Source organism: Emys orbicularis, chromosome 1 (assembly GCF_028017835.1).
Source record: "Emys orbicularis isolate rEmyOrb1 chromosome 1, rEmyOrb1.hap1, whole genome shotgun sequence".
In the NCBI taxonomy this organism is placed as follows: domain Eukaryota; kingdom Metazoa; phylum Chordata; order Testudines; family Emydidae; genus Emys; species Emys orbicularis.
The window spans coordinates 42,202,099-42,222,285 of NC_088683.1; the positions used below are offsets into that span (position 1 = coordinate 42,202,099).

General features: G+C 41.1%; 1 protein-coding gene across 1 annotated transcript in view; it reads right to left on the reverse strand.

The window, feature by feature from the left end:
• Positions 1–20,187, reverse strand: part of PLXNB2 (plexin B2) — a 114,463-nt gene that overhangs the window by 36,365 nt on the left and 57,911 nt on the right. The window contains exons 14-17 of the mRNA XM_065400954.1: positions 18,396–18,544; positions 15,684–15,792; positions 1,802–1,938; positions 539–709 (exon numbers count right to left, since the gene is read on the reverse strand). Of these exons, the coding sequence (XP_065257026.1) occupies positions 539–709; positions 1,802–1,938; positions 15,684–15,792; positions 18,396–18,544 (566 nt within the window). The remainder of the gene's footprint in view (positions 1–538; positions 710–1,801; positions 1,939–15,683; positions 15,793–18,395; positions 18,545–20,187) is intronic.

The following is a 20,187-nucleotide window of genomic DNA, read 5'->3' on the forward strand; positions in this document are numbered from 1 at the left end:
TGTGCTTTTTAGCCAGCTACTACTTGCCCTACTGGAACAAAGCTGGCAAGTCATAATTTATTCTTTTTTATTTCCATCAAACCAACTCTTAATAGCTGAGCAAGACATGTTTCAGAAATGGATGGACACAGACATTTTGACAGCTTTATGTTATCTGCAGGTGATGACTTCTGCTTTAATGGGAATAAGATTAATTTTAAAAAGCAAAGTAAACTAGTGTAGATTGACATTCTCCTTAAATACGTCTCAATCTATTTTCTTTTTCTTTTAAGAAATCTGTATTTTAAAAGAAGCTAATTACTTTTCTTATTTCAAGATTTAGCTTTGAAAAAGGTATTATTAAGGTTTTGAGGTAAACAGAATACATTATTAATGTGTGTCAATAGTTTGGGGAAAAAATGTACAAGCTCATATACTTAAACTTTCTGCAGAGACACAGTATAGTGACTTTCATTTAAATAGTTCCATATGAAGAAAAACTACCACACACCCATATCTATTAAGAATGAACATAGTTATAATAGAAACATTTCATTACCTGCTGAAGCTATTTTTTGGAAAGATTTTAGTGACAGTAGGATTTTCGCTATATGCAAACAATGGATTGTTTAATTTGTTCTCTGTGTCTCCGTGATGCACGGTTACATGAACTTCTTCAACTTTGTCATGTTGTCCTGTGATGCAAACTATTTGTTCACCAAAATCAATGCTGGAAATTGGAGGGAAAAGAAAAGGGGAAACAAGGCTCAAATTACTAGCATTATTATATTATTAATCATCATCTTTATTACGGTAGAGCCCAAGAGCTGACCAAGAATGGGGTCCCACTGTGCTAGGCATTGAACAAATGGTAGCAGACAGTCCCGGCCCCAAAGAGTTTACAATCTAAATAGACAAGATCGACACGGGGGAAGGGGAGAGGGGCGGGGGAAACACAAGCCTAGTGAACAAAGTGATCACTGCAAACATGTTAGTTCCAAAATTTTGGGGTTTTGGGTGGGTTTAGTTAGAAGGGGATCAGCTACATGGAAAGAGGAAGGGAAGGGAAGAGTGGTGAGGGGGATGGGGCAGTGGAGAAGAGACAAAGAGGGGTGGGGTGGAGTGACCTGAGATGAAGAGATTGTGAGGAGCGGGATGGAAAGGGTTGGAGCAACCAGCCAATCAGTATAGGGCAGAGAAAGTCCAGTCAAAACTGCAGAAAGTTTTCCGACTGACTGAAGGTTCCTGTTCTGGCTGCTTCTGCAGCTATTCCTACCTGCTGGATTCTCTGGCTGGTTCCTCGCTGCAGTTTACCCTCATGGGCACGTGGCTGGGAATGGTCGGGGGCTGAGGGAAGGCTTTATACTACTCTGTATTACAGTCACAAAGTGACAAGTTTTAATAAGGGCAAAGCTTCATATAAAAAAAAAAGACAAGTGCTTCCTTCCCTCTCCCCACCCCATCCCTTAATGCCTTCTTATAGCTAATACCCTCCTACCTTCCATCCTCCCCCACCTGTCCCCTGTGATTCACAGAATAAATACAACCAACCAAAAACCTACCCAAAAATAAATGAACAAACAAAATCATGGCACCAACTTAATGTTCACAAACCACCACTCTATATTTGCACTGCTTCTGTGTTCTATCCCTTTCTCTCACTCTATGTCAGTCTTATCCATTTAAAGATGGTAAACCGTTGGGGGCAGGGATCTCCTCTCACAATAGATTTGCACAATGCCTCGCACAGATGGGCTCTGATCTTGGTTGGTGCTAGTGGAGTACAAGTCAATATTATGAAAGTTAAGTGCTGCATACGTACATGTTGCAGGGCACATCACCGACGAAAACTCTAACATCTTTCTGGGAGCCAGTTTCCAGATTTTTCCCAGTGATTGTAAGGATGGTCCCACCAGCTTGGGGGCCTTTGATTGGACTTATTCCTGTAGGATGAGGTTGCTGTAAGGAAGAAATGGCAACAAACTCATTAAACACATGGGTTTAAGTTTTTACTTTACATAGGAATTATTTATATTTCTAGTGATTACAGACTAAGCTTTCAACAATGACTAGTATTTTTGGATGCCTAACTTGAAACACGTAAATGGATGCCTGATTTTTAGAAAGAGTTTCTCTGAAAAATCAGTCCCCATTTAAGGGGTCTCAATTTGAGGCAATTTTGTAAAGGACAGCATCAATATGGATGTGAAGAATAAAAAAACCCCATGAGAATAATAGGGTTAGGAACCGATCTTCCACAACAGATTTTCCTTCATTAGAGAACGAGGTGATGAACAGATAATGTGGATTTACTCACGTGCAAGATTTCACACTAGAGCATCCTCAGGCTTCCTCCAGATTTAAAGACCCTAACAGCAATTTGTAGACTACCTGCTAATTAGCGGTCTTAAAATTTTCCCTTGGACTTCCTATTTTCATTTTTATTTCATGCTAAACTAGTTGAATAAACTGAAATAAAGAAAATATTTTCTCTCTGCACCTGCAGAAGAGGCTTCTGCTTTCAAAAGCTGGTTTAGCACTTCAACAAACCCTGGTTCCAAGCAATTAGCCAGTGACTTTCACAAGTTTAGCAGTCTGACTTTCCTTAAAGCTTGCCAGCAAACATGTACTGCTTGATATTTTTTAAAATTAATTTAAATGATTTTACTAGATTATAGTAGACCTGAAAAAGAATTCTGTGTAAGCTCGAAAGCTTGTCTTTCTCACCAACAGAAGATGGCCCAATAAAATATATTACCTTAACCACGCTGCTTTACTAGATTATAGTAAGATTAGGCCTAAGCACAGATTTAATTTGAAACCTGAAATTAACAAAGGTTTATTTTATTTGAACCTGTATTTAAATAAAAAAAATCAAATTGAAATATAAAATTTGATCTTTTATTTAAAAAAAATCTGTTTTCTACCCTGAGTTAGACCAACACTATAAACAGACAGACAAAACCTCATCAAAAAGCAAACATTTAAAAAAAATATTTTAAACACACTTCAGAATGTGAAACACAGACATCATGCTTTCTTGGGAGACAGAAGCTCTCTACTTTTGCTCTTGGGCCTCACAGTGCATTTGAAATAGGGCATTATTCACATATATTGCTCATCTTGCTGTGCTTTATTGCTTCAAGTACTTATCAAATGATATTTAGAGAAACCTTCTCCCCTCCCACCCCTCTCTTCTGAGCAGAGTGAACCACCATTGCTGGAAGGCAACACACTTCTCACTTTCTTCCATTCAGGCAGAGACTCTCACACTGTATGTAACTTGCATCATAATGTTACATCATATTTTAGCTCAAAGGAAAATGAGAAGTTTTGAAAGTCCTTACAAGTTGCTGGAATCAGTAAAAATAGATTCAGGTGACCTTGAATTTCTTGAATTTGTGGTTACTTCATGAATTTTTTCTAGTGCAGCACTGATTTTACAGAACCCCAAAGAACTATCAGATGCTCTGCTGAAATGTACTTAAATGTCTGGGAGGCTTCTCTGAGAATGAATGCAACCTAGTTCAATGCAATTCACAATTCAAATTATTATAATTGTACTTTGATACTTGGGAGTACAGTACATTTATAATGCGTGTGCCCAGGGGTTCTTTGTTAACAGTAATGGAGTGTTTGATTGCTTTCCTCTCACATGAAAAATCTGCATTAAAAAAACCAAACCAAAAAAAACAAAACCTGGCATTTCTTTAGCATGCGTAAAGACTTCACATAGAGATGTGAACTAAGATCATTTCTAAGACCTGCTCTACCACAAGAAAGTTGCATTGGTTTAACTTAAGGTGTGATTTTAAACCAATATATTTAAACCTGTACAAAACCCTCTGCATGGGCATTCTTATTTTGGTTTAAGAATGGCTTCTTTTGTCTTATTTTAAATCTGTTCCTTATCAACCTAGCTAAACTGAAATAAGCCACTTAAACTCTTCAACTTTTCACACATACAGAATGGGAAGAGACTGTCTAGGAAGGAGTACGGCAGAAAGGGATCTAGGGGTTATAGTGGACCACCAGCTAAATATGAGTCAACAGTGTGATGCTGTTGCAAAAAAAGCAAACGTGATTCTGGGATGTATTAACAGGTGTGTTGTGAGCAAGACACGAGAAGTCATTCTTCCGCTCTACTCTGCTCTGGTTAGGCCTCAGCTGGAGTATTGTGTCCAGTTCTGGGCACCGCATTTCAAGAAAGACGTGGAGAAATCAGGGCCACCCAGAGGATTCAGGGGGCCTGGGGCAAAGCAATTTCGGGGGCCCCTTACATAAAAAAAAGTTGCAATACTGTAGAATACTATATTCTCGTGGGGGCCCCTGTGGGGCCCGGGGCAAATTGCCCCACTTGCCTCCCCCCCTCCCCCCGGCAGCCCTGGGAGAAACTGGAGAGGGTCCAGAGAAGAGCAACAAGAATTATTAAAGGTCTAGAGAACATGACCTATGAAGGAAGGCTGAAAGAATTGGGTTTGTTTAGTTTGGAAAAGAGAAGACTGAGAGGGGACATGATAGCAGTTTTCAGGTATCTAAAAGGGTGTCATAAGGAGGTGGGAGAAAACTTGTTCATCTTAGCCTCTAAGGATAGAACAAGAAGCAATGGGCTTAAATTGCAGCAAGGGAGGTTTAGGTTGGACATTAGGAAAAAGTTCCTAACTGTCAGGGTGGTTAAACACTGGAATAAATTGCCTAGGGAGGTTGTGGAATCTCCATCTCTGGAGATATTTAAGAGTAGGTTAGATAAATGTCTGTCAAGGATGGTCTAGACAGTATTTGGTCCTGCCTGAGGGCAGGGGACTGGACTCGATGACCTCTCGAGGTTCCTTCTAGTCCTAGAGTCTATGAATCTATGAAATAAGGAGTTTGGAGTTGCTTAACTAAATCATATTAAAATCACACTTCAAGTTAGACGGCTGCATTCTGGTGAAGATACAGTCCTTAGTTTCACAAAAGTCCAGCTCTATGAAGCTATGTTGTGTGGCTTTGAACTTGCATTGCGCAAAGCCATGTTCTGACTGGGCCTCTTAGATGTCATTATATCCACATAAAGCAACAATATATCTAGAGAAGTTAAATACCCAAGGAAATCAAGCATCAAATCCTTTCCTCAGCAGTAAAGGGTGGCTTTTTGTTAGAAAGAGAGATTCAGAGTCCACTGAGAGATGAGATTAAAGTTTTTAACAAATAAACAAAATTTAAGTTTTGTACCTGAAAAGTACTGCTAAGTACAGCAATTTCAGTGGGAAAATATGCCACAAAACTCTCCGAAACACATTGACAATATGAGCTCAATACATTTTAACTTCACTTGGGATAGAATTAAAAGTTAATGGTACCTAGGAATCCCTGTTGGAGCTGCTGTAGGTGGCAGCAAAGAAGGAGACAGAACTTGGACAGAAGTTGCATTTTAATCCCTATTTTTCTAAAGCTCAACCTCATTTACAAACAGCTCCTCACAGGACTAATTTAAAGACAGATAAAATGGAGAGGCTGAACATGAATACTCAATACTAAATTATTAAAAATAATGTTCTAAATACTATGAAACCTAAAAATATAAGTACTTAACAGAGATGGTGTAACAGCGTGTACTGAACTGCGTATCTGAGATTCTTTGAGGTGATCTCTAATAAGTGGGCATTGCTTGTCCAGGGTTCATTATACTAAACCAGGCAGGAAAATGGGTGCCTTGATTTTTCCTTGGTTTCCCCCCACACTGTCTCTTTTAGGTAGATGTAGATTTGAGATGTCCAGAATAAATGAATGTTTTAAATTAAGTGTCTATTTAAAAATTTTTAATAACCATGTTTATAGCAAAATTAAGGCACTTCTAAGTGGTTTTTTCCCCGTTCCTTTAATTTGTTTACGGGTGACTCAAGGAACAAAGCTGCCTCAGCACACCTGAGGTGTTTCTTAATGGACCAATAAAAAACACACCCCAGGGTGTCTTAATGGTTTGATGAAAAGCACTTTTCAGAAATGCAATCACGTGGGCTGGTGTAGTACAAGATCTTTTAAACCTCTTGCTGACTGTTGAGATGGTTTCAATATGTACTTTCAATATTAACTGTGCTAGCCTTGTTTGATAGCAATAAGCATCAAATTATCTGAAAAGAAGGCAGCCTGATACCACAGCTGATATCAAAATGAACTACCAACAGGGGAGAGAGGTTAGATACTTAGTAACTGCACAACACTTTTGCTTTGGGGATCTTGGCACACTTTCCAAACATTGAGAGGGCTGGCTTGCTGTAATGCTGGTTCTATGTTCCCTTTAATTCCCAATTCCCACCCCACCCCCTTCCCAGGGTATTCATGTCTGATTCAAAATTTAAAGATGCAAACGGATTGATAATGGCTCACACTACTGCATGTGTGCCAAGCAGGTATTATCAATGCAGCCTACAAAGGCATGTGGATGCAGAATCAGGAGTGGAACATGCAATAGTCACAGTATACTTTCTCTCACATTAGCACTAGCATTTTCAAAGGTAGCCTAAATCCTTACAAATGGCACTGGCCCAGGAGAAGTCCACTGCATGGTCTATGCTGGTATTAAGTCCAGCGACTGCCTTTACATAAGATGCTACTTGGAGGCTCAGCTTGTCTCTATAGATCCAGTATTCTTGAGAGGAAGGTGAGTCTTCTCCCCTGGCATAGGGCCATGCTGACAGAATGACAGACATAAGCACTTGTGGTTTATTCTCGGATTCTTTCCAGTCTCCGCCTTGAAACTAGCACATAACTGGCTTGGTTGATTCTTTTTCTATCTTTCTTTGTTTTCTAGATTTCTGTCATGTTCTCATATCCTTTTCAGTTACCATATTTTTCATGCTGCCAGGCTGCTCTGGATAAGGAGTCAGTTATGTACATCTAAACTGTAGCACTGCAGTTTCAGTAGCAAGCACTGAAGGTGTTTTGGGGCTGCTAGCAGTGTTTTTTTAAAAAAAATGTTTAGCGGTTTAGGGTCATTTTCTACTCCAATGGTTTTCCATCCTTAAACATATGAACATAGAACTTTTCACATATGAAAACGATTGAAAGACATTGCGTTTCATTTTGAGTCTCTTTTTTCCATTGGTGACTTGACCTTCTTGTCCCTTTTATATGAGGGCTACCCCGAGCCCCACCTCACTGGCATTGTATAGTAGCCTCTTCACAACATAGTATTTCAGGATTGGATACTTGGTCACCAGCCTTCTGATACACGTGATGGCTGTGTCGTGATGAAGTAACCATCACGCAACTTTGTCCAGTAGTTGCCTAAAGTGTTTTCACGCATGTGAGAGGCTTGGAAGAAACTATCAGTTTGCATATCTTAATAATCTCTGAACTGATTTAATATCTGTAGGTTGGGCATCCACTGTATTGCTTTTATGTTTTCAGGGTCAGGTCTTAGAACTTGCGAGGTCAGCAAATGTCTTGTGTATGGTAGAGCAGTCAATCTTCTTTTATTGAATTTTAGGTTTACTTCCTTGGCTCTCTGTAGCAGATAGATGAGGTTGTGGTTGTGAGTGGTTTGAGCATTGGCCTGCTAAACCCAGGGTTGTGAGTTCAATCCTTGAGGGGGCCATTTAGGGATCTTGGGCAAAAATCTGTCTGGGGATTGGTCCTGCTTTGAGTAGGGGGTTGGACTAAATGACCTCCTGAGGTCCCTCCCAACCCTGATATTCTATGATCACATTTCCTCTATGCTCTACCACAGCTACTGCCATGTCGTCTCCATTTCTGTACACTAGAATGTCTTCAGCTATGATGCTGAGCCTGCAAATCCTGTTAGTACATCTTATTGGCAGCGTCAATATTCATTTGCCGCAGGTTTGATTCTCAATGGCATTCTCAATCATCTGTATCTACCTGCTGGTGTCCAAAGTGTGGCCAGGTAGCTGTTTTCCTTATCCAGTAGCACTTGCCAATATCTGTCTTTGGCATCAAGTACTGAGTATATTTTTGCTTTTTGCTAAATCAGGCAATATTTCTTCAATTGTAGGCACGTGGTTGTGAGCTCTTTTTAGTGCCCAGTTTAAATTGCTTGTATCAATGTAAATACACAGCTCGCCTGGCTTCTCGGTGACTACCATGCTGTTTATCCAACTTGTGGGCTCTGTGACTAACAATGATGCCTTCTTTTTCCATTTGCTTTATACTCCCATTTTTTCTTCTTTATGCAATGAGCACTCTGCGAGGCAGATGCTCTATCGGCTTAATTGTTTTGTCTATTTCTAGGTATAACATTCCTTGAACAACTGGGATGTCTTCCGATACCTCATGGTAAACTTTTAGCAGCTTTGTTGCAGGGATGCCACAGTACATTGTCTACTCTGGGTATGTATGGTTGCTTGTGTCTCTATTGGTTGAATTATTTGTCCCAAGTTTAGTGTCACTATGTTAATCAATTTGCTCATTTTAGCTGAAAGTGGTAGCTGCTATGTTCTTTGTATTGCCTGAAATTTCAGCTTATATACTTTTTTTTTGGTATTCTGCTTGTGATTTGCATTGTCCTAGAGGTATTATGACCATGCAATCATATAATACACCACAGAAGTTTGGAAGGAGTGATTCAGACTAGTGCAATGCAAAGAACCAAGAATACACCGGTCAGTACTGTGACAGTTTGGAGGCAGTAACTCAAGTAGTTTACCCTGCCCAGAGCAGATGCTCTCATTCAAGGCTAGCTTGAACAGAGTGACTTGAATATAGTAATTGTAGCAAACTGTTGCAGTGAAAACAAGCCCACAGAGCACACTCATACCTGGGAATTCCTCAGCCGGACATCATTTTATCTTTTTGCGCTCTCACCCTGGAGAGTCCTTGCCTCCTAAAATAAGAAGCAGGGGGACAACCCTCCCTCAAATCAAGAAAAAAAAAAAAAAAAAAAGGGAGGGAGAGAGAGAGAGAGAAGGCGCACACCCTCTTTGCCTCCCCTCTTTCTTTATCCCCTTGCTACATCTTCTAGTGGCTGCTGGTGAAGTGGCATTCTGACCCCAGAGAAGCTGGCTACTAGTCTTCCAGGCCACAGAACAAGCACGGTGTTGTAATGAAGCATATGAAGCAGCTGTGAGAGAGAGACTGGTGGTTATGAATAATGGAGTGGATGAAAACACTACAAGTCCCATAAACGCCTTGCTAAAATGGCGCTGTGATGGCTAAAGCTCACTGAATATCTGCTTTGCTCTTGATTGGGCAAGTGAAGAAAGAGTCTCAAGTACACGGAAAAATATCTGAGGAAGATGACAACTTTGGATAGTGTTGAGGTGGGGGGCTTTGGAGATCAAGCTCACCAGCCATGTTAGTGTGCATTTTCTCTCTCTCTCTCTCTCTCTCTCTCACAAATACATACACAAATTTGCTCTAACTTGGCCTCTCCCTCCCCCATTTCAGTGACTCGGCTAGCCAACGAGCTCATTTTGTTAAGGAAAAGAGTCTTCATGTTTTGTACTAATGTAGAGGTTAACAGTTTCTAAGTTTCCTTTAAAGTATTCTCTACAGTGCATCAGATGGCTAAATAAATGTGTTACAAAAGCAATTTTGCAAGCTTTTGTCTATAGTGCTATCATCTTTCATTTTTCCTTTAAGTAATATGCCCTTATTTGCCTTACATACACAAAAGCTGTACTTAAAATGCCTGACCCAGAACTTGACATTGAAAATCACCAAAACTAGGTGTAAAATGCCTTTGCATTGGTGACTATCCTTCTATCCTCAACCATTTCAGCCCCATGGTCATCCAGACATGCAGGCTAGGACTCAAGATCTAACCTCAATAGGAGCCTTTATTTTGAGGACTAATGTTGTTTGTATATAATTAGCAAACTTCACTCATGTACAGATGAAAGGTACAGCTCCTAGGGGAATTCTTCACGACTGCGGAATGATGAATTTGCGAAGAATTAATGTTCTGCGTAGACATTTCATTTTTCCCTGCAGAATTGGTGCTGTAGAGCTTCTGGCCACCACTAGGGGCTGCTGGACACAGCCAAGCCCAGCTCTCCTGCTCACAAATACAGGACATTGCCCGGAGGGTGAGGGGGGTGGGGGAAAGAAAGCTGGAGGGTTCCCAGCACGTCTTGAAGGAAGGCGGCGGCATGCAAGAAACTCCGTGCAAGCCCATGACACAGCATCAGGCTGTTTCTTTCTCTGGATCCCTGGGCTCTGGGGGGTAGAGGGTGTGGGTGTCAGACTGGAGGGACAGAATTTTCCCCCCAAGATGCACCCAGCTGGCACGTGTGACACACCCAGACTGAGGTGCCCAACAAAAGCATAACAGAGAAACAGGAACTGGGTTGTTGTAGAGGGTTTCTTTCACTCTCTACTCCTGGGGGAATAATTTTTGTTGTCTGTATTGTTAATAACATACTTGCTGACAGGTATTATGAAATAAATTACCAAAATAATTGAAACAGGTATGATTATATTGTGTTATTTTGACAAAATATGCAGAATTTTAAAATACTGTGTGCAGAACATTTAATTGTTTGGCACAGAATTCCCCCAGGAGTAGTACGCTTAGTCTCTTTGTAGTTTGATATTGTGACTCACTGCCATAGTAACAAGCAACCAGTCAGATAAAGTGAAAGAAAACTGGTTTGGCTTTTGGCTTTTCAGGTGCTGCTATTTCATTTGGCAAAGATGTCTAGAGCTGTCAGTATTCCAGATGTTTGGCATGGCTGGACACTGAGAATTTAGAAGTAGCATTTTATTTCCATTGTACCAGGAATGGCTATGTTAAAACTGACAGAGAATGTTCAAGTCATTGTTAACCTATGGCCTGATTCTGTTTACACTGAAGTCCATGGCAAAAGAACCGGTGACTTCAGTGGAGTAGGGCTCCTAATAGTTAGTTTCAAGTGGAAAGGTTAGTAATGATTTACAAGGCCTGGAAGGAATTTTACTGCACCTAGTCCCATATGAAAGGATGCTGTAAAAGGCAAGACAGACTAGAAACATTTGACAACATGCAAGCCTTTATGTACAACAGACTGCTGCAGAGGGGAACTGAACTGGTTTGTGTTGTCTTTTATTTTATTTATTTCCTATTGTAATGCTACGCTTATATTCTTGTGTAACCATAACATTTTTTAAAATTATCACTGAATGTTTAACTTTAATCTATTTGACATGGTAGGGGTGGTCTAAGTGGATTATGGACACACATTACCATCTTTCCCAGTAGGAGAACAGCAGGTTAACTTAGCCAAGAAAGAAACAAACAGTAGAAATACACAGCAGAAATTGTACTTATTTTAAAAGAGGAATTTTTTCCCACATGTAGAAATACTGAATAAGTTTGATACTTTTAAAACAAAACAAATGTCTTCTTTCTACTAAAAAAATTCTGACAAGCATTCTTGCAGAGTACCTACCCACAGACTATGAACAAATAAGATCCCAAACCGTGCCAAAACAGAAGCTTTTAAGACCAAATAAACAGACTAGATTGTCTGTTTTGATCTTCTTTTGCCACGGCAGAAGCCAGAAAGAACCATTCCACACTTGTAGATGTGTGCAAGTATGTGTGACACCTACATACTAATTTTATTCCTGCTGTCAGAAGCTGTCTGTTTCCTCATGGAAAGATAGGTAAGACAAGCCAAACAAGAGGTTGGCATCTCAGCTTAAGGCACACAGCATTACCCTTTCAGATTCGGTGCTACTTGGCATTGTTGCACATTTTGTAAGTAGAGCCATGGTGGAGATATGAAGCCCCAAAATATTATTTCTTTCCCCATATTCAGCCTTGTTTTTCCCCCCAGCTACAGCTTGCTCAGTTCTATCATACTTAAAACCCCCTAATTCCATAGCCTCAAACAGACATATAGACTGGGACACAATCTGTCTTGAATATTCAGACACACTGCTCAGCTAATGTCTGTGTATAGAAGGTTCCTCGGGAGCTAAGGCAAAGCAGTCAAAGAGTCTCTCTTTCCTTTTAGTACTAAAGAGCAGAGGCTGCCCACCTCTTCCCTCAGATCTGAAGAGGAAATAATAAGCAGCTCAGAACCATTCTGAGGAGATGGGAAGAAAGGTCTTCTAAGCGTAGGAGGATGGCTAAACGCCTCTTTAAAAATAAACCATTTTATTTTGCCCAGTGTCATCACACAATCTAGCACAGAATGCATTACAGCTAGAAGGATGGTACAATTACAGCAAAATCCAGCACAATAAGTTCTTGCGAAGCCCTCATCCCTTTTATGCTCTACTGATATAGCCCCTGCTCCAGAAATCTTAAACATTACAACTGAGATAGATGAATATGGCAGTTTTGGGAACTAGTGGAGCTATCTAGGTAAGGAGAGTGATGATCAAAGCAGGAAAGTTTCAGAGAAAAATTAGATATATGAAAGCGGGAGGGGGGAGTTTTGGCAGTAAAAAGTGGGAGCAAAGGGGTGATCACAAACCGGGAAGAATTAATAGGGGAAGCAAAAGTGGATGGGAACCTGAGAGGCAGTGACCATGAGATGTCGAGTTCAGGATCCTGACACAAGCAAGAAAGGAGAGCAGCAGTATATGGACCCTGGACTTCAGAAAAGCAGACTTCGACTCCCTCAGGGAACTGATGGGCAGGATCCCCTGGGAGAATAACATGAGGGGCAAAGGAGTCCAGGAGAGCTGGCTATATTTTAAAGAATCTTTATTGAGGTTGCAGGAACAAACCATCCTGATGTATAGAAAGAATAGTAAATATGGCAGGCGACCAGCTTGGCTAAACAGTGAAATCGTTGCTGATCTTAAACACAAAAAAGAAGCTTACAAGAAGTGGACAGGGAGGAGTATAAAAATATTGCTCAGGCATGCAGGAGTGAAATCAGGAAGGCGAAATCACACTTGGGAGTTGCAGCTAGCAGGAGATGTTAAGAGTAACAAGAAGGGTTTTTTCAGGTATGTTAGCAACAAGAAGAAAGTCAAGGAAAGTGTGGGCCCCTTACTGAATGAGGGAGGCAACCTAGTAACAGAGGATGTGGAAAAAGCTAATGTACTCAATGCTTTTTTTGCCTCTATCTTCACGAACAGGGTCAGCTCCCAGACTGCTGCACTGGGCAGCACAGCATGGGGAGGAGGTGACCAGCCTTCTGTGGAGAAAGAAGTGGTTCGGGACTATTTAGAAAAGCTGGATGAGCACAAATCCATGGGGCCGGATGCGCTGCATCCGAGGATGCTAAAGGAGTTGGTGGATGTGATTGCAGAGCCATTGGCCATTATCTCTGAAAACTCATGGCGATCAGGGGAGGTCCCGGATGACTGGAAACAGGCTAATGTAGTGCCCATCTTTAAAAAAGGAAAGAAGGAGGATCTGGGGAACTACAGGCCAGTCAGCCTCACCTCAGTCCCTGGAAAAATTATGGAGTGGGTCCTCAAGGAATCAATTCTGAAGCACTTAGATGAGAGGAAAGTGATCAGGAACAGTCAGCATGGATTCACCCAGGGCAAGTCATGCCTGACTAACCTAATTGCCTTCTATGAGGAGATAACACGGTCTATGGATGAGGGGAAAGCAGTGGATGTGTTATTCCTTGACTTTAGCAAAGCTTTCGATACGGTCTCCCACAGTATTCTTGCTGGCAAGTTAAAGAAGTATGGGCTGGATGAATGGACTACAAGGTGGATAGAAAGCTGGCTGGATCGTCAGGCTCAACGGGTAGTGATCAATGGCTCCATGTCTAGTTGGCAGCTGGTATCAAGCAGAGTGCCTCAAGGGTCAGTCCTGGGGCTGGTTTTGTTCAATATCTTCATTAATGATCTGGAGGATGGCGTGGACTGCACTCTCAGGAAGTTTGCAGATGACACTAAACTGGGAGGAGTGGTAGATACACTGGAGGGTAGGGATAGGATACAGAGGGACCTAGACAAATTAGAGGATTGGGCCAAAAGAAACCTGATGAGGTTCAACAAGGACAAGTGCAGAGTCCTGCACTTAGGACGGAAGAATCCCATGCACTGCGACAGACTAGGGACCGAATGGCTAGGCAACAGTTCTGCAGAAAAGGATCTAGGGGTTACAGTGGACGAGAAGCTGGATATGAGTCAACAGTGTGCCCTTGTTGCCAAGAAAGCTAATGGCATTTTGGGCTTTATAAGTAGGGGCATTGCCAGCAGATCGAGGGATGTGATCATTACCCTCTATTCGACATCAGTGAGGCCTCATCTGGAGTACTGTGTCCAGTTTTGGGCCCCACATTACAAGAAGGATGTGGAAAAATTGGAGAGAGTCCAGCGGAGGGCAACAAAAATGATTAGAAGGCTGGAACACGTGACTTATGAGGAGAGGCTGAGGGAACTGGGATTTTTTAGTCTGCAGAAGCAAAGAATGAGGGGGGATTTGATAGCTGCTTTCAAGAACCTGAAAGGGGGTTCCAAAGAGGATGGATCTAGACTGTTCTCAGTGGTAGCAGATGACAGAAGAAGGAGCAATGGTCTCAAGTTGCAGTGGGGGAGGTTTAGGTTGGGTATTAGGAAAAACTTTTTCACTAGGAGGGTGGTGAAGCACTGGAATGGGTTACCTAGGGAGGTGCTGGAATCTCCTTCCTTAGAGGTTTTTAAAGGTCAGGCTTGACAAAGCCCTGGCTGGGATTATTTAGTTGGGGATTGGTCCTGCTTTGAGCAGTGGGTTGGACTAGATGACCTCCTGAGGTCCCTTCCAACCCTGATATTCTATGATTCTAGAAAGAGCAGACCTATGACTAGCAAGAGGAGGAGCTGTGCTGGAAAGTGAGTTGACTTGCCTTCTCTCTACAAGGACCATACCCTGCTCCACTGTATGCCTTTCTAGACTTGCCCCACCTTTCACTGCTGGGTCCCACTTCTTCCCTCACATTTGTTGTTCTGGGGTTCTTAAGAGTTAATAGCATGGAAGTTAAAACTGCATGGGGTCAGAGGGGGAAGGACAGGAGTAAAACCCAACCCTCACATGCTGTGTTTTACAGGCTTTACTTTTAACCTATCAAATCTGATAATGGGATTATTTAAAACCTCTCCCTTATAACAGATCCATATTATCTTCTAGTGACCACACATATACAACTAAAGCCACTAGAATCTACAACACAGGCTACTAAAGCCCTAGGCTGAAACAACTGCAACTAAGCACCACACTGGGGCACAGCAATTAAGATACAGTTGAGGACTTTCCTTCAGTATAGTGACAATCAAAGCAAATCGCATGTGTAATGTGCTGTACCTCATGCTGTCTGTGGCACTGCTTATTTCTGAGCACGCCGTGCTTTTGAACTAAACAATTTGTTGAAAAATATTAAATTAAAATGTGCAGCGTCATTTCTTATTTTTCAGTGGCTACACATTAATTGTCATGATTAAGAATACTGGCTAATCTAAACACACTGATGAAAAAAACTAGTGCAATTACCATGTCTAAAGAATGCCTAATTTTTCAATGTTGAGTTTTTTGTTCGGCAGTGACACAGTACCTAGGTTCATTACGGATGCTTTTTCTCTACCATAGTTTTTGTCATTTGAACTGTAGATAGCATTGCCCTATTTCAAGGCTCTGTATCTGCTGTTCAGAGGGATCTTCATTGCGTCTATTGTATATTAATACCTTTGAGTGTGTTTTCCAACACACTTGAATGAGCAAAGACCAATATTTCTCTTTCTGAAATAAAGTCTACAAAATACAATCACTTCTGTTTGTCCGAACGGTAAAAAAACAAGACACACGTAGAACGCTTATAAAACATACTTACTTGGTATTCAAACTGTATTTCATTTGTTGAGCTACCTCGTTTTCCATTTATATCAACTTCAATTTCACCTTGTCTGGGTTCTGAGACGCTTCCAACTTGACACACAATTCTAATCAGAAATAATACCAGTAAGTTTATAACTTTCTCCATTTCAACTGTTGAAAAAAGTGGATCTTAATGCATACATAAGGCATCACTCTGTCAGCACTAGAATCTGAAGTCTTTAGCTACCATATGGAGCACAAGCAGAAGTGCAAGCTTCCTCACCATATCTCACTGTACCTCAACCCTGTCATGAAGAGACCATCCCCTAAGGGTGTGAGAGGATAGCTCAGTCCTCTATCCATTAAGACCAAAGCTGTGGACCGCCAACTCTACACAGTGGCTACTAAATAGCTATTGAATGGCAGTGACTTTTGGTCACTATTGACAGATCAAACTCTCACTAGTAATCAAGTAGCACAGTAAAGAGCATTTCTTGGTGAGTTTCTCTCTTTTTTTTGTGTGGCTCTTTCAGTCTTGGGATGATTGCTATTCTTCTTTAAACAATGTACTATTGTCTATTAAGAAAGAATTAAATATGAAAATCACTCTCCCCAGTATAATGTACTTAAATTAGGACCTAAATAAAGGGTTGTCAAGTCCCATGGCAGATCACTCCAGAATTATCTGTCGGAGTCCTGGCACATGGACAAAATTTTCCAAATTCTTGTAAACCTTGGCTTACGTATTGCTGCTGGAGCCTGCACTCAGTTCCTCATAATTTTGACTGTATCCTTGAAAGCTATGTCTTCTTGTCAGGCACAGACAGGAAATGTTACCTTCAGAAGAATTTGCAAAATGTGTCAACTGCTAGAAGCTGACAGGGAGAAGTGGTCAATATAATATAAAATATGCAGTGGTGCTGTTAGTAGTGGCAGGATAACAGGGATTTTTTTTTAAAATGGCTTTGTATTGGGGTGTATAATAGTGCCTTTAATCTGAGAATCAGTAAGCCATTTCCAGAGGTAGGTAAATAGGAGTATCCCTCTATATTACACATGGGGAAACTGAGACAGAGAGACAAAGAAAGTGTGTTGTCCAAGGTCACACATTAGGTCAATAGCGGAGCTAGAAAGAGAACCCAGGTCTCCTGATTCTCTCTTCTTCTCTACTAAATAGACAATATTGACTCCTAAAATATCAAACATTTTACTAAAGAAAAGGTGAAATAAAACACTACAAAATGTGCTAAGCGAATGGAAAGTGGCAGAAAAAGAAAGTTACAGGAATGTGTTCTAAATTGCTTTTGGAATACCTTATTTTTTCAACCCTTAGACACACCTAGATTTATAAATAAATTACAGTATGCAAGTTGTATACATTCATTCCTTTTACCACACTGGTAGAGCTAAACAAAGTAGAAACATTGCTGAGATACAAGGATACAATCACCTAAAATCTGGCTTCTCTCCATGTGTTTAAATCACAAAGTTTTAGAAAAGGCACAAAACCAACAACATTGGGGGAATTCTTGTATGGCTATACTGTGCTTGTGATGCTTCTGCAAATACTTTGGGATGGGAAAGAAAGAGGTGCATCTGAGGATGATGTTGCATGTATGGATAAGTGTAAAAACAGCCACTGAGAAACTGGTGTATACAGAGATTTCTGTTCTGACCAAAAATTATTCTCAAGATTCTTGGGACCTAGGGCATGTCTACATTGCCTGACATTCAGACTATGGGGGTATGAATAGCAGTGCCCACCCCCACAGTTGGAACTGTGGGGCAGTGTAGAAAAGCCCTGGAACTTCTGAATCCATCAACTGAGTTCTCAAAAACTAGCCACTACCTAAACATCTCAAAAGTTCCTTTTAAACAGATTAAAAAATGAGGAGTTACTGTAATACAGTTAAAATAATCCAAAAGAGAGTCAAGGTTCAACTGCATAGTTTTAAATATAAAAAATCATCAGTCATCTCTGTTCAATTGTATTGCTTGCTTCTACTAATATCACCTCCTATTCCTTACATAGCACTTTTCATCAGCTCATCTCAAAACTGACTTAATCTTGAAATTATTTGTTTGATAAGACCTGGGCTAAATGGCTATGATGCCTTTAATTTAAACAACAAACAAACAGTTTTGAGACATACGTAGTAAATATTTAGGACAGCTTTTTAAACAAAATAATCTATTACAAGCTTGAGAAAGCACTCTTAATGTGACAAATCTGTTTCTGTATATAAGTGGTTATATAACAGGGGTGGCCAAAATTACTGACCCTCCGAGCCGCATACAACAATCTTCAGAAGTTCGAGAGCCGGGGCACACCTACCAGGAGCTGGGGCTCGGGGCTTCAGTCCCACTCCAGCTGAAGCCCCAAGCCCTGGCAGATGCACCCTGGAGGACTGAAAACCCGAGACTCCCCTCTCCGCTGGACAAAAGACCTTACTCCACCCCACTGCAAGGCAGAGGTCCTGAGCTCCCCCCCGTCCAGTCTGGTAGGCGGAGGTTGGGGAAGAGTGGGGGGCTTGCAAGCCGCACTTTAATGGTAAAAGAGCCACAGTTTGGCTACCCGTTATATAACGTGGTTTTGTATAAATCCTGAGAGATGTCAGTACTAACAATTTTAGGTAACACTGTATTACTGCCTCTTGTATTAATACTTCCTGATAATTGCACAGAAATCTTTTTTCTAAAATCTCTCTCAGAAATCAGCAGCAAGTACCTGGTGGAAACAGAGTAGAACTCCTCTCTGAAAAGGCATTCTGTGCCTGCCACGGTTATATTTTTGACATCTTCAGCTTTTATACCCAAATTAGATCCCATTATGGTCAAAAGGATTCCACCACTTAGTGGCCCAGTCTTTGGTTCAATCTGTGAGGGGGGAAAAAGAAAGCAAATTTGAAAATTACAATGATGGTGCTGCTCTTACATATGGTTTAAATCCACATCATCTTACGGTCTACACTTTTGTGTTAAAAATACAGGTTTTTTTTGTTTACATAGGCCTCATAAAAAAGAGGCTAAGAAACCTCTTAAATCACATGCTTAGTTAGAAGTACAGAATCAATTGTAATCTGTTGTAGATTTCAAATCTCCAATAGCAGTAACGTTCTATGAGAGAGACAAGGTGGGTGAGGTAATATCTTTTATTGGACCAACTTCTGTTGGTAAAAGCGACAAGCTTTGGCACTTGCATGGAACCTCACCCAACTTGTTTCTCTAATAATCTGGGACCAACACAGCTATATCACTGCAAACATGGAATTCTATAACAGTTTATTACAACAAAGCTCCCAACAGACTGTACCTATTGTATACAAAATTCCTGGCTCGTGTTTTATCCTTTTTATAATTTTGTTGTGCTTATTTTTCAAAATATCACATTCTTTAAATGATGTATTGAGACTTATTAGGCTGAATTGCACCACTTGGGGGAGTATTTCTAGCTAATTGAAGAGCATTTGCATTTATCCTTCCTATTGTTTGCATGTGCACGTGTATCTGTTTTGTTTTGTAATCATTTCTGCTTGGAGGATCGTATCAGATGCACAGTAGACTCTGGGACACAAAGAATGGTGCACAGAGGCCTATCACAGATGCTTCTGCTAATCTGCTATCCCTCCCTACTGTATCAGATGAGAGGAGGCAACATTATTGATCATATCTGTGACTGAAAATACGGACCAAAAGGGTCCCCATGGTAAAGGTGGGTTTCCACAGCTCAGACAAGCATCTGAATTTGAAACTTAACTGAACCTTCCAACATTTTGATAGTTCACCTGTCTACCAGTTTCTGTGTAGTAGTTCCAGAAAGCCCTTTCAGCTTTTTAACCTTAGAATACTGGAGCCTATTGTACTGCATTTCAGACAGATGCCCTGGCGGGGAAGGCATTTAATACTTTGTTGAAGTACCATCACTGAGAACAACTAGGACTATCAACTTTGAATGACAACTACTAGCCCATCCTCATGCAACAATGGTCTTTCTACATGGGGAGATGCATGCCTGGTGGAGATGGACCTTCACCATTGGAACCCACAGTGCAGAGACTTAGGCCCTACATAAGTGCAGAGTTCTGCTCTGTGCAGGGAGGCGACATATAGGAACTTACTACATATAGGAACTTGCAGGAAGTGGAGGGCAGGAGAGACTCAGTCCGGCCTGAAACACTGTTTCATAGACTGTGCTCACCCCTTTTAAGGGAGGGTGTCTCTCCCGGCTTTTTGTTCATTTCAAAGATCTGCAACTCTTGAGTGCTTCAACAGTAAAGTCAATGTGGATAAGAAATTCCTTTGCTAAGCCTATGTTCCTTGCTTTCATGCCAGGTTTTCCCTGAAGGAGTTAACTGAGAAACCGAAGCACCCACAGCCTAGGTGCAGCTCTCTGGGAGCATGTGTAAGCAACTCTGGGGTGGGAGAGTTCTTGGGAGGTCTCAGATGCTGATTTCAGGGTCTAGAATGGGTGAACGGACGAGTCCCAGATCCCAAAAAAGGCATCAGACAAGAGGTCTGTG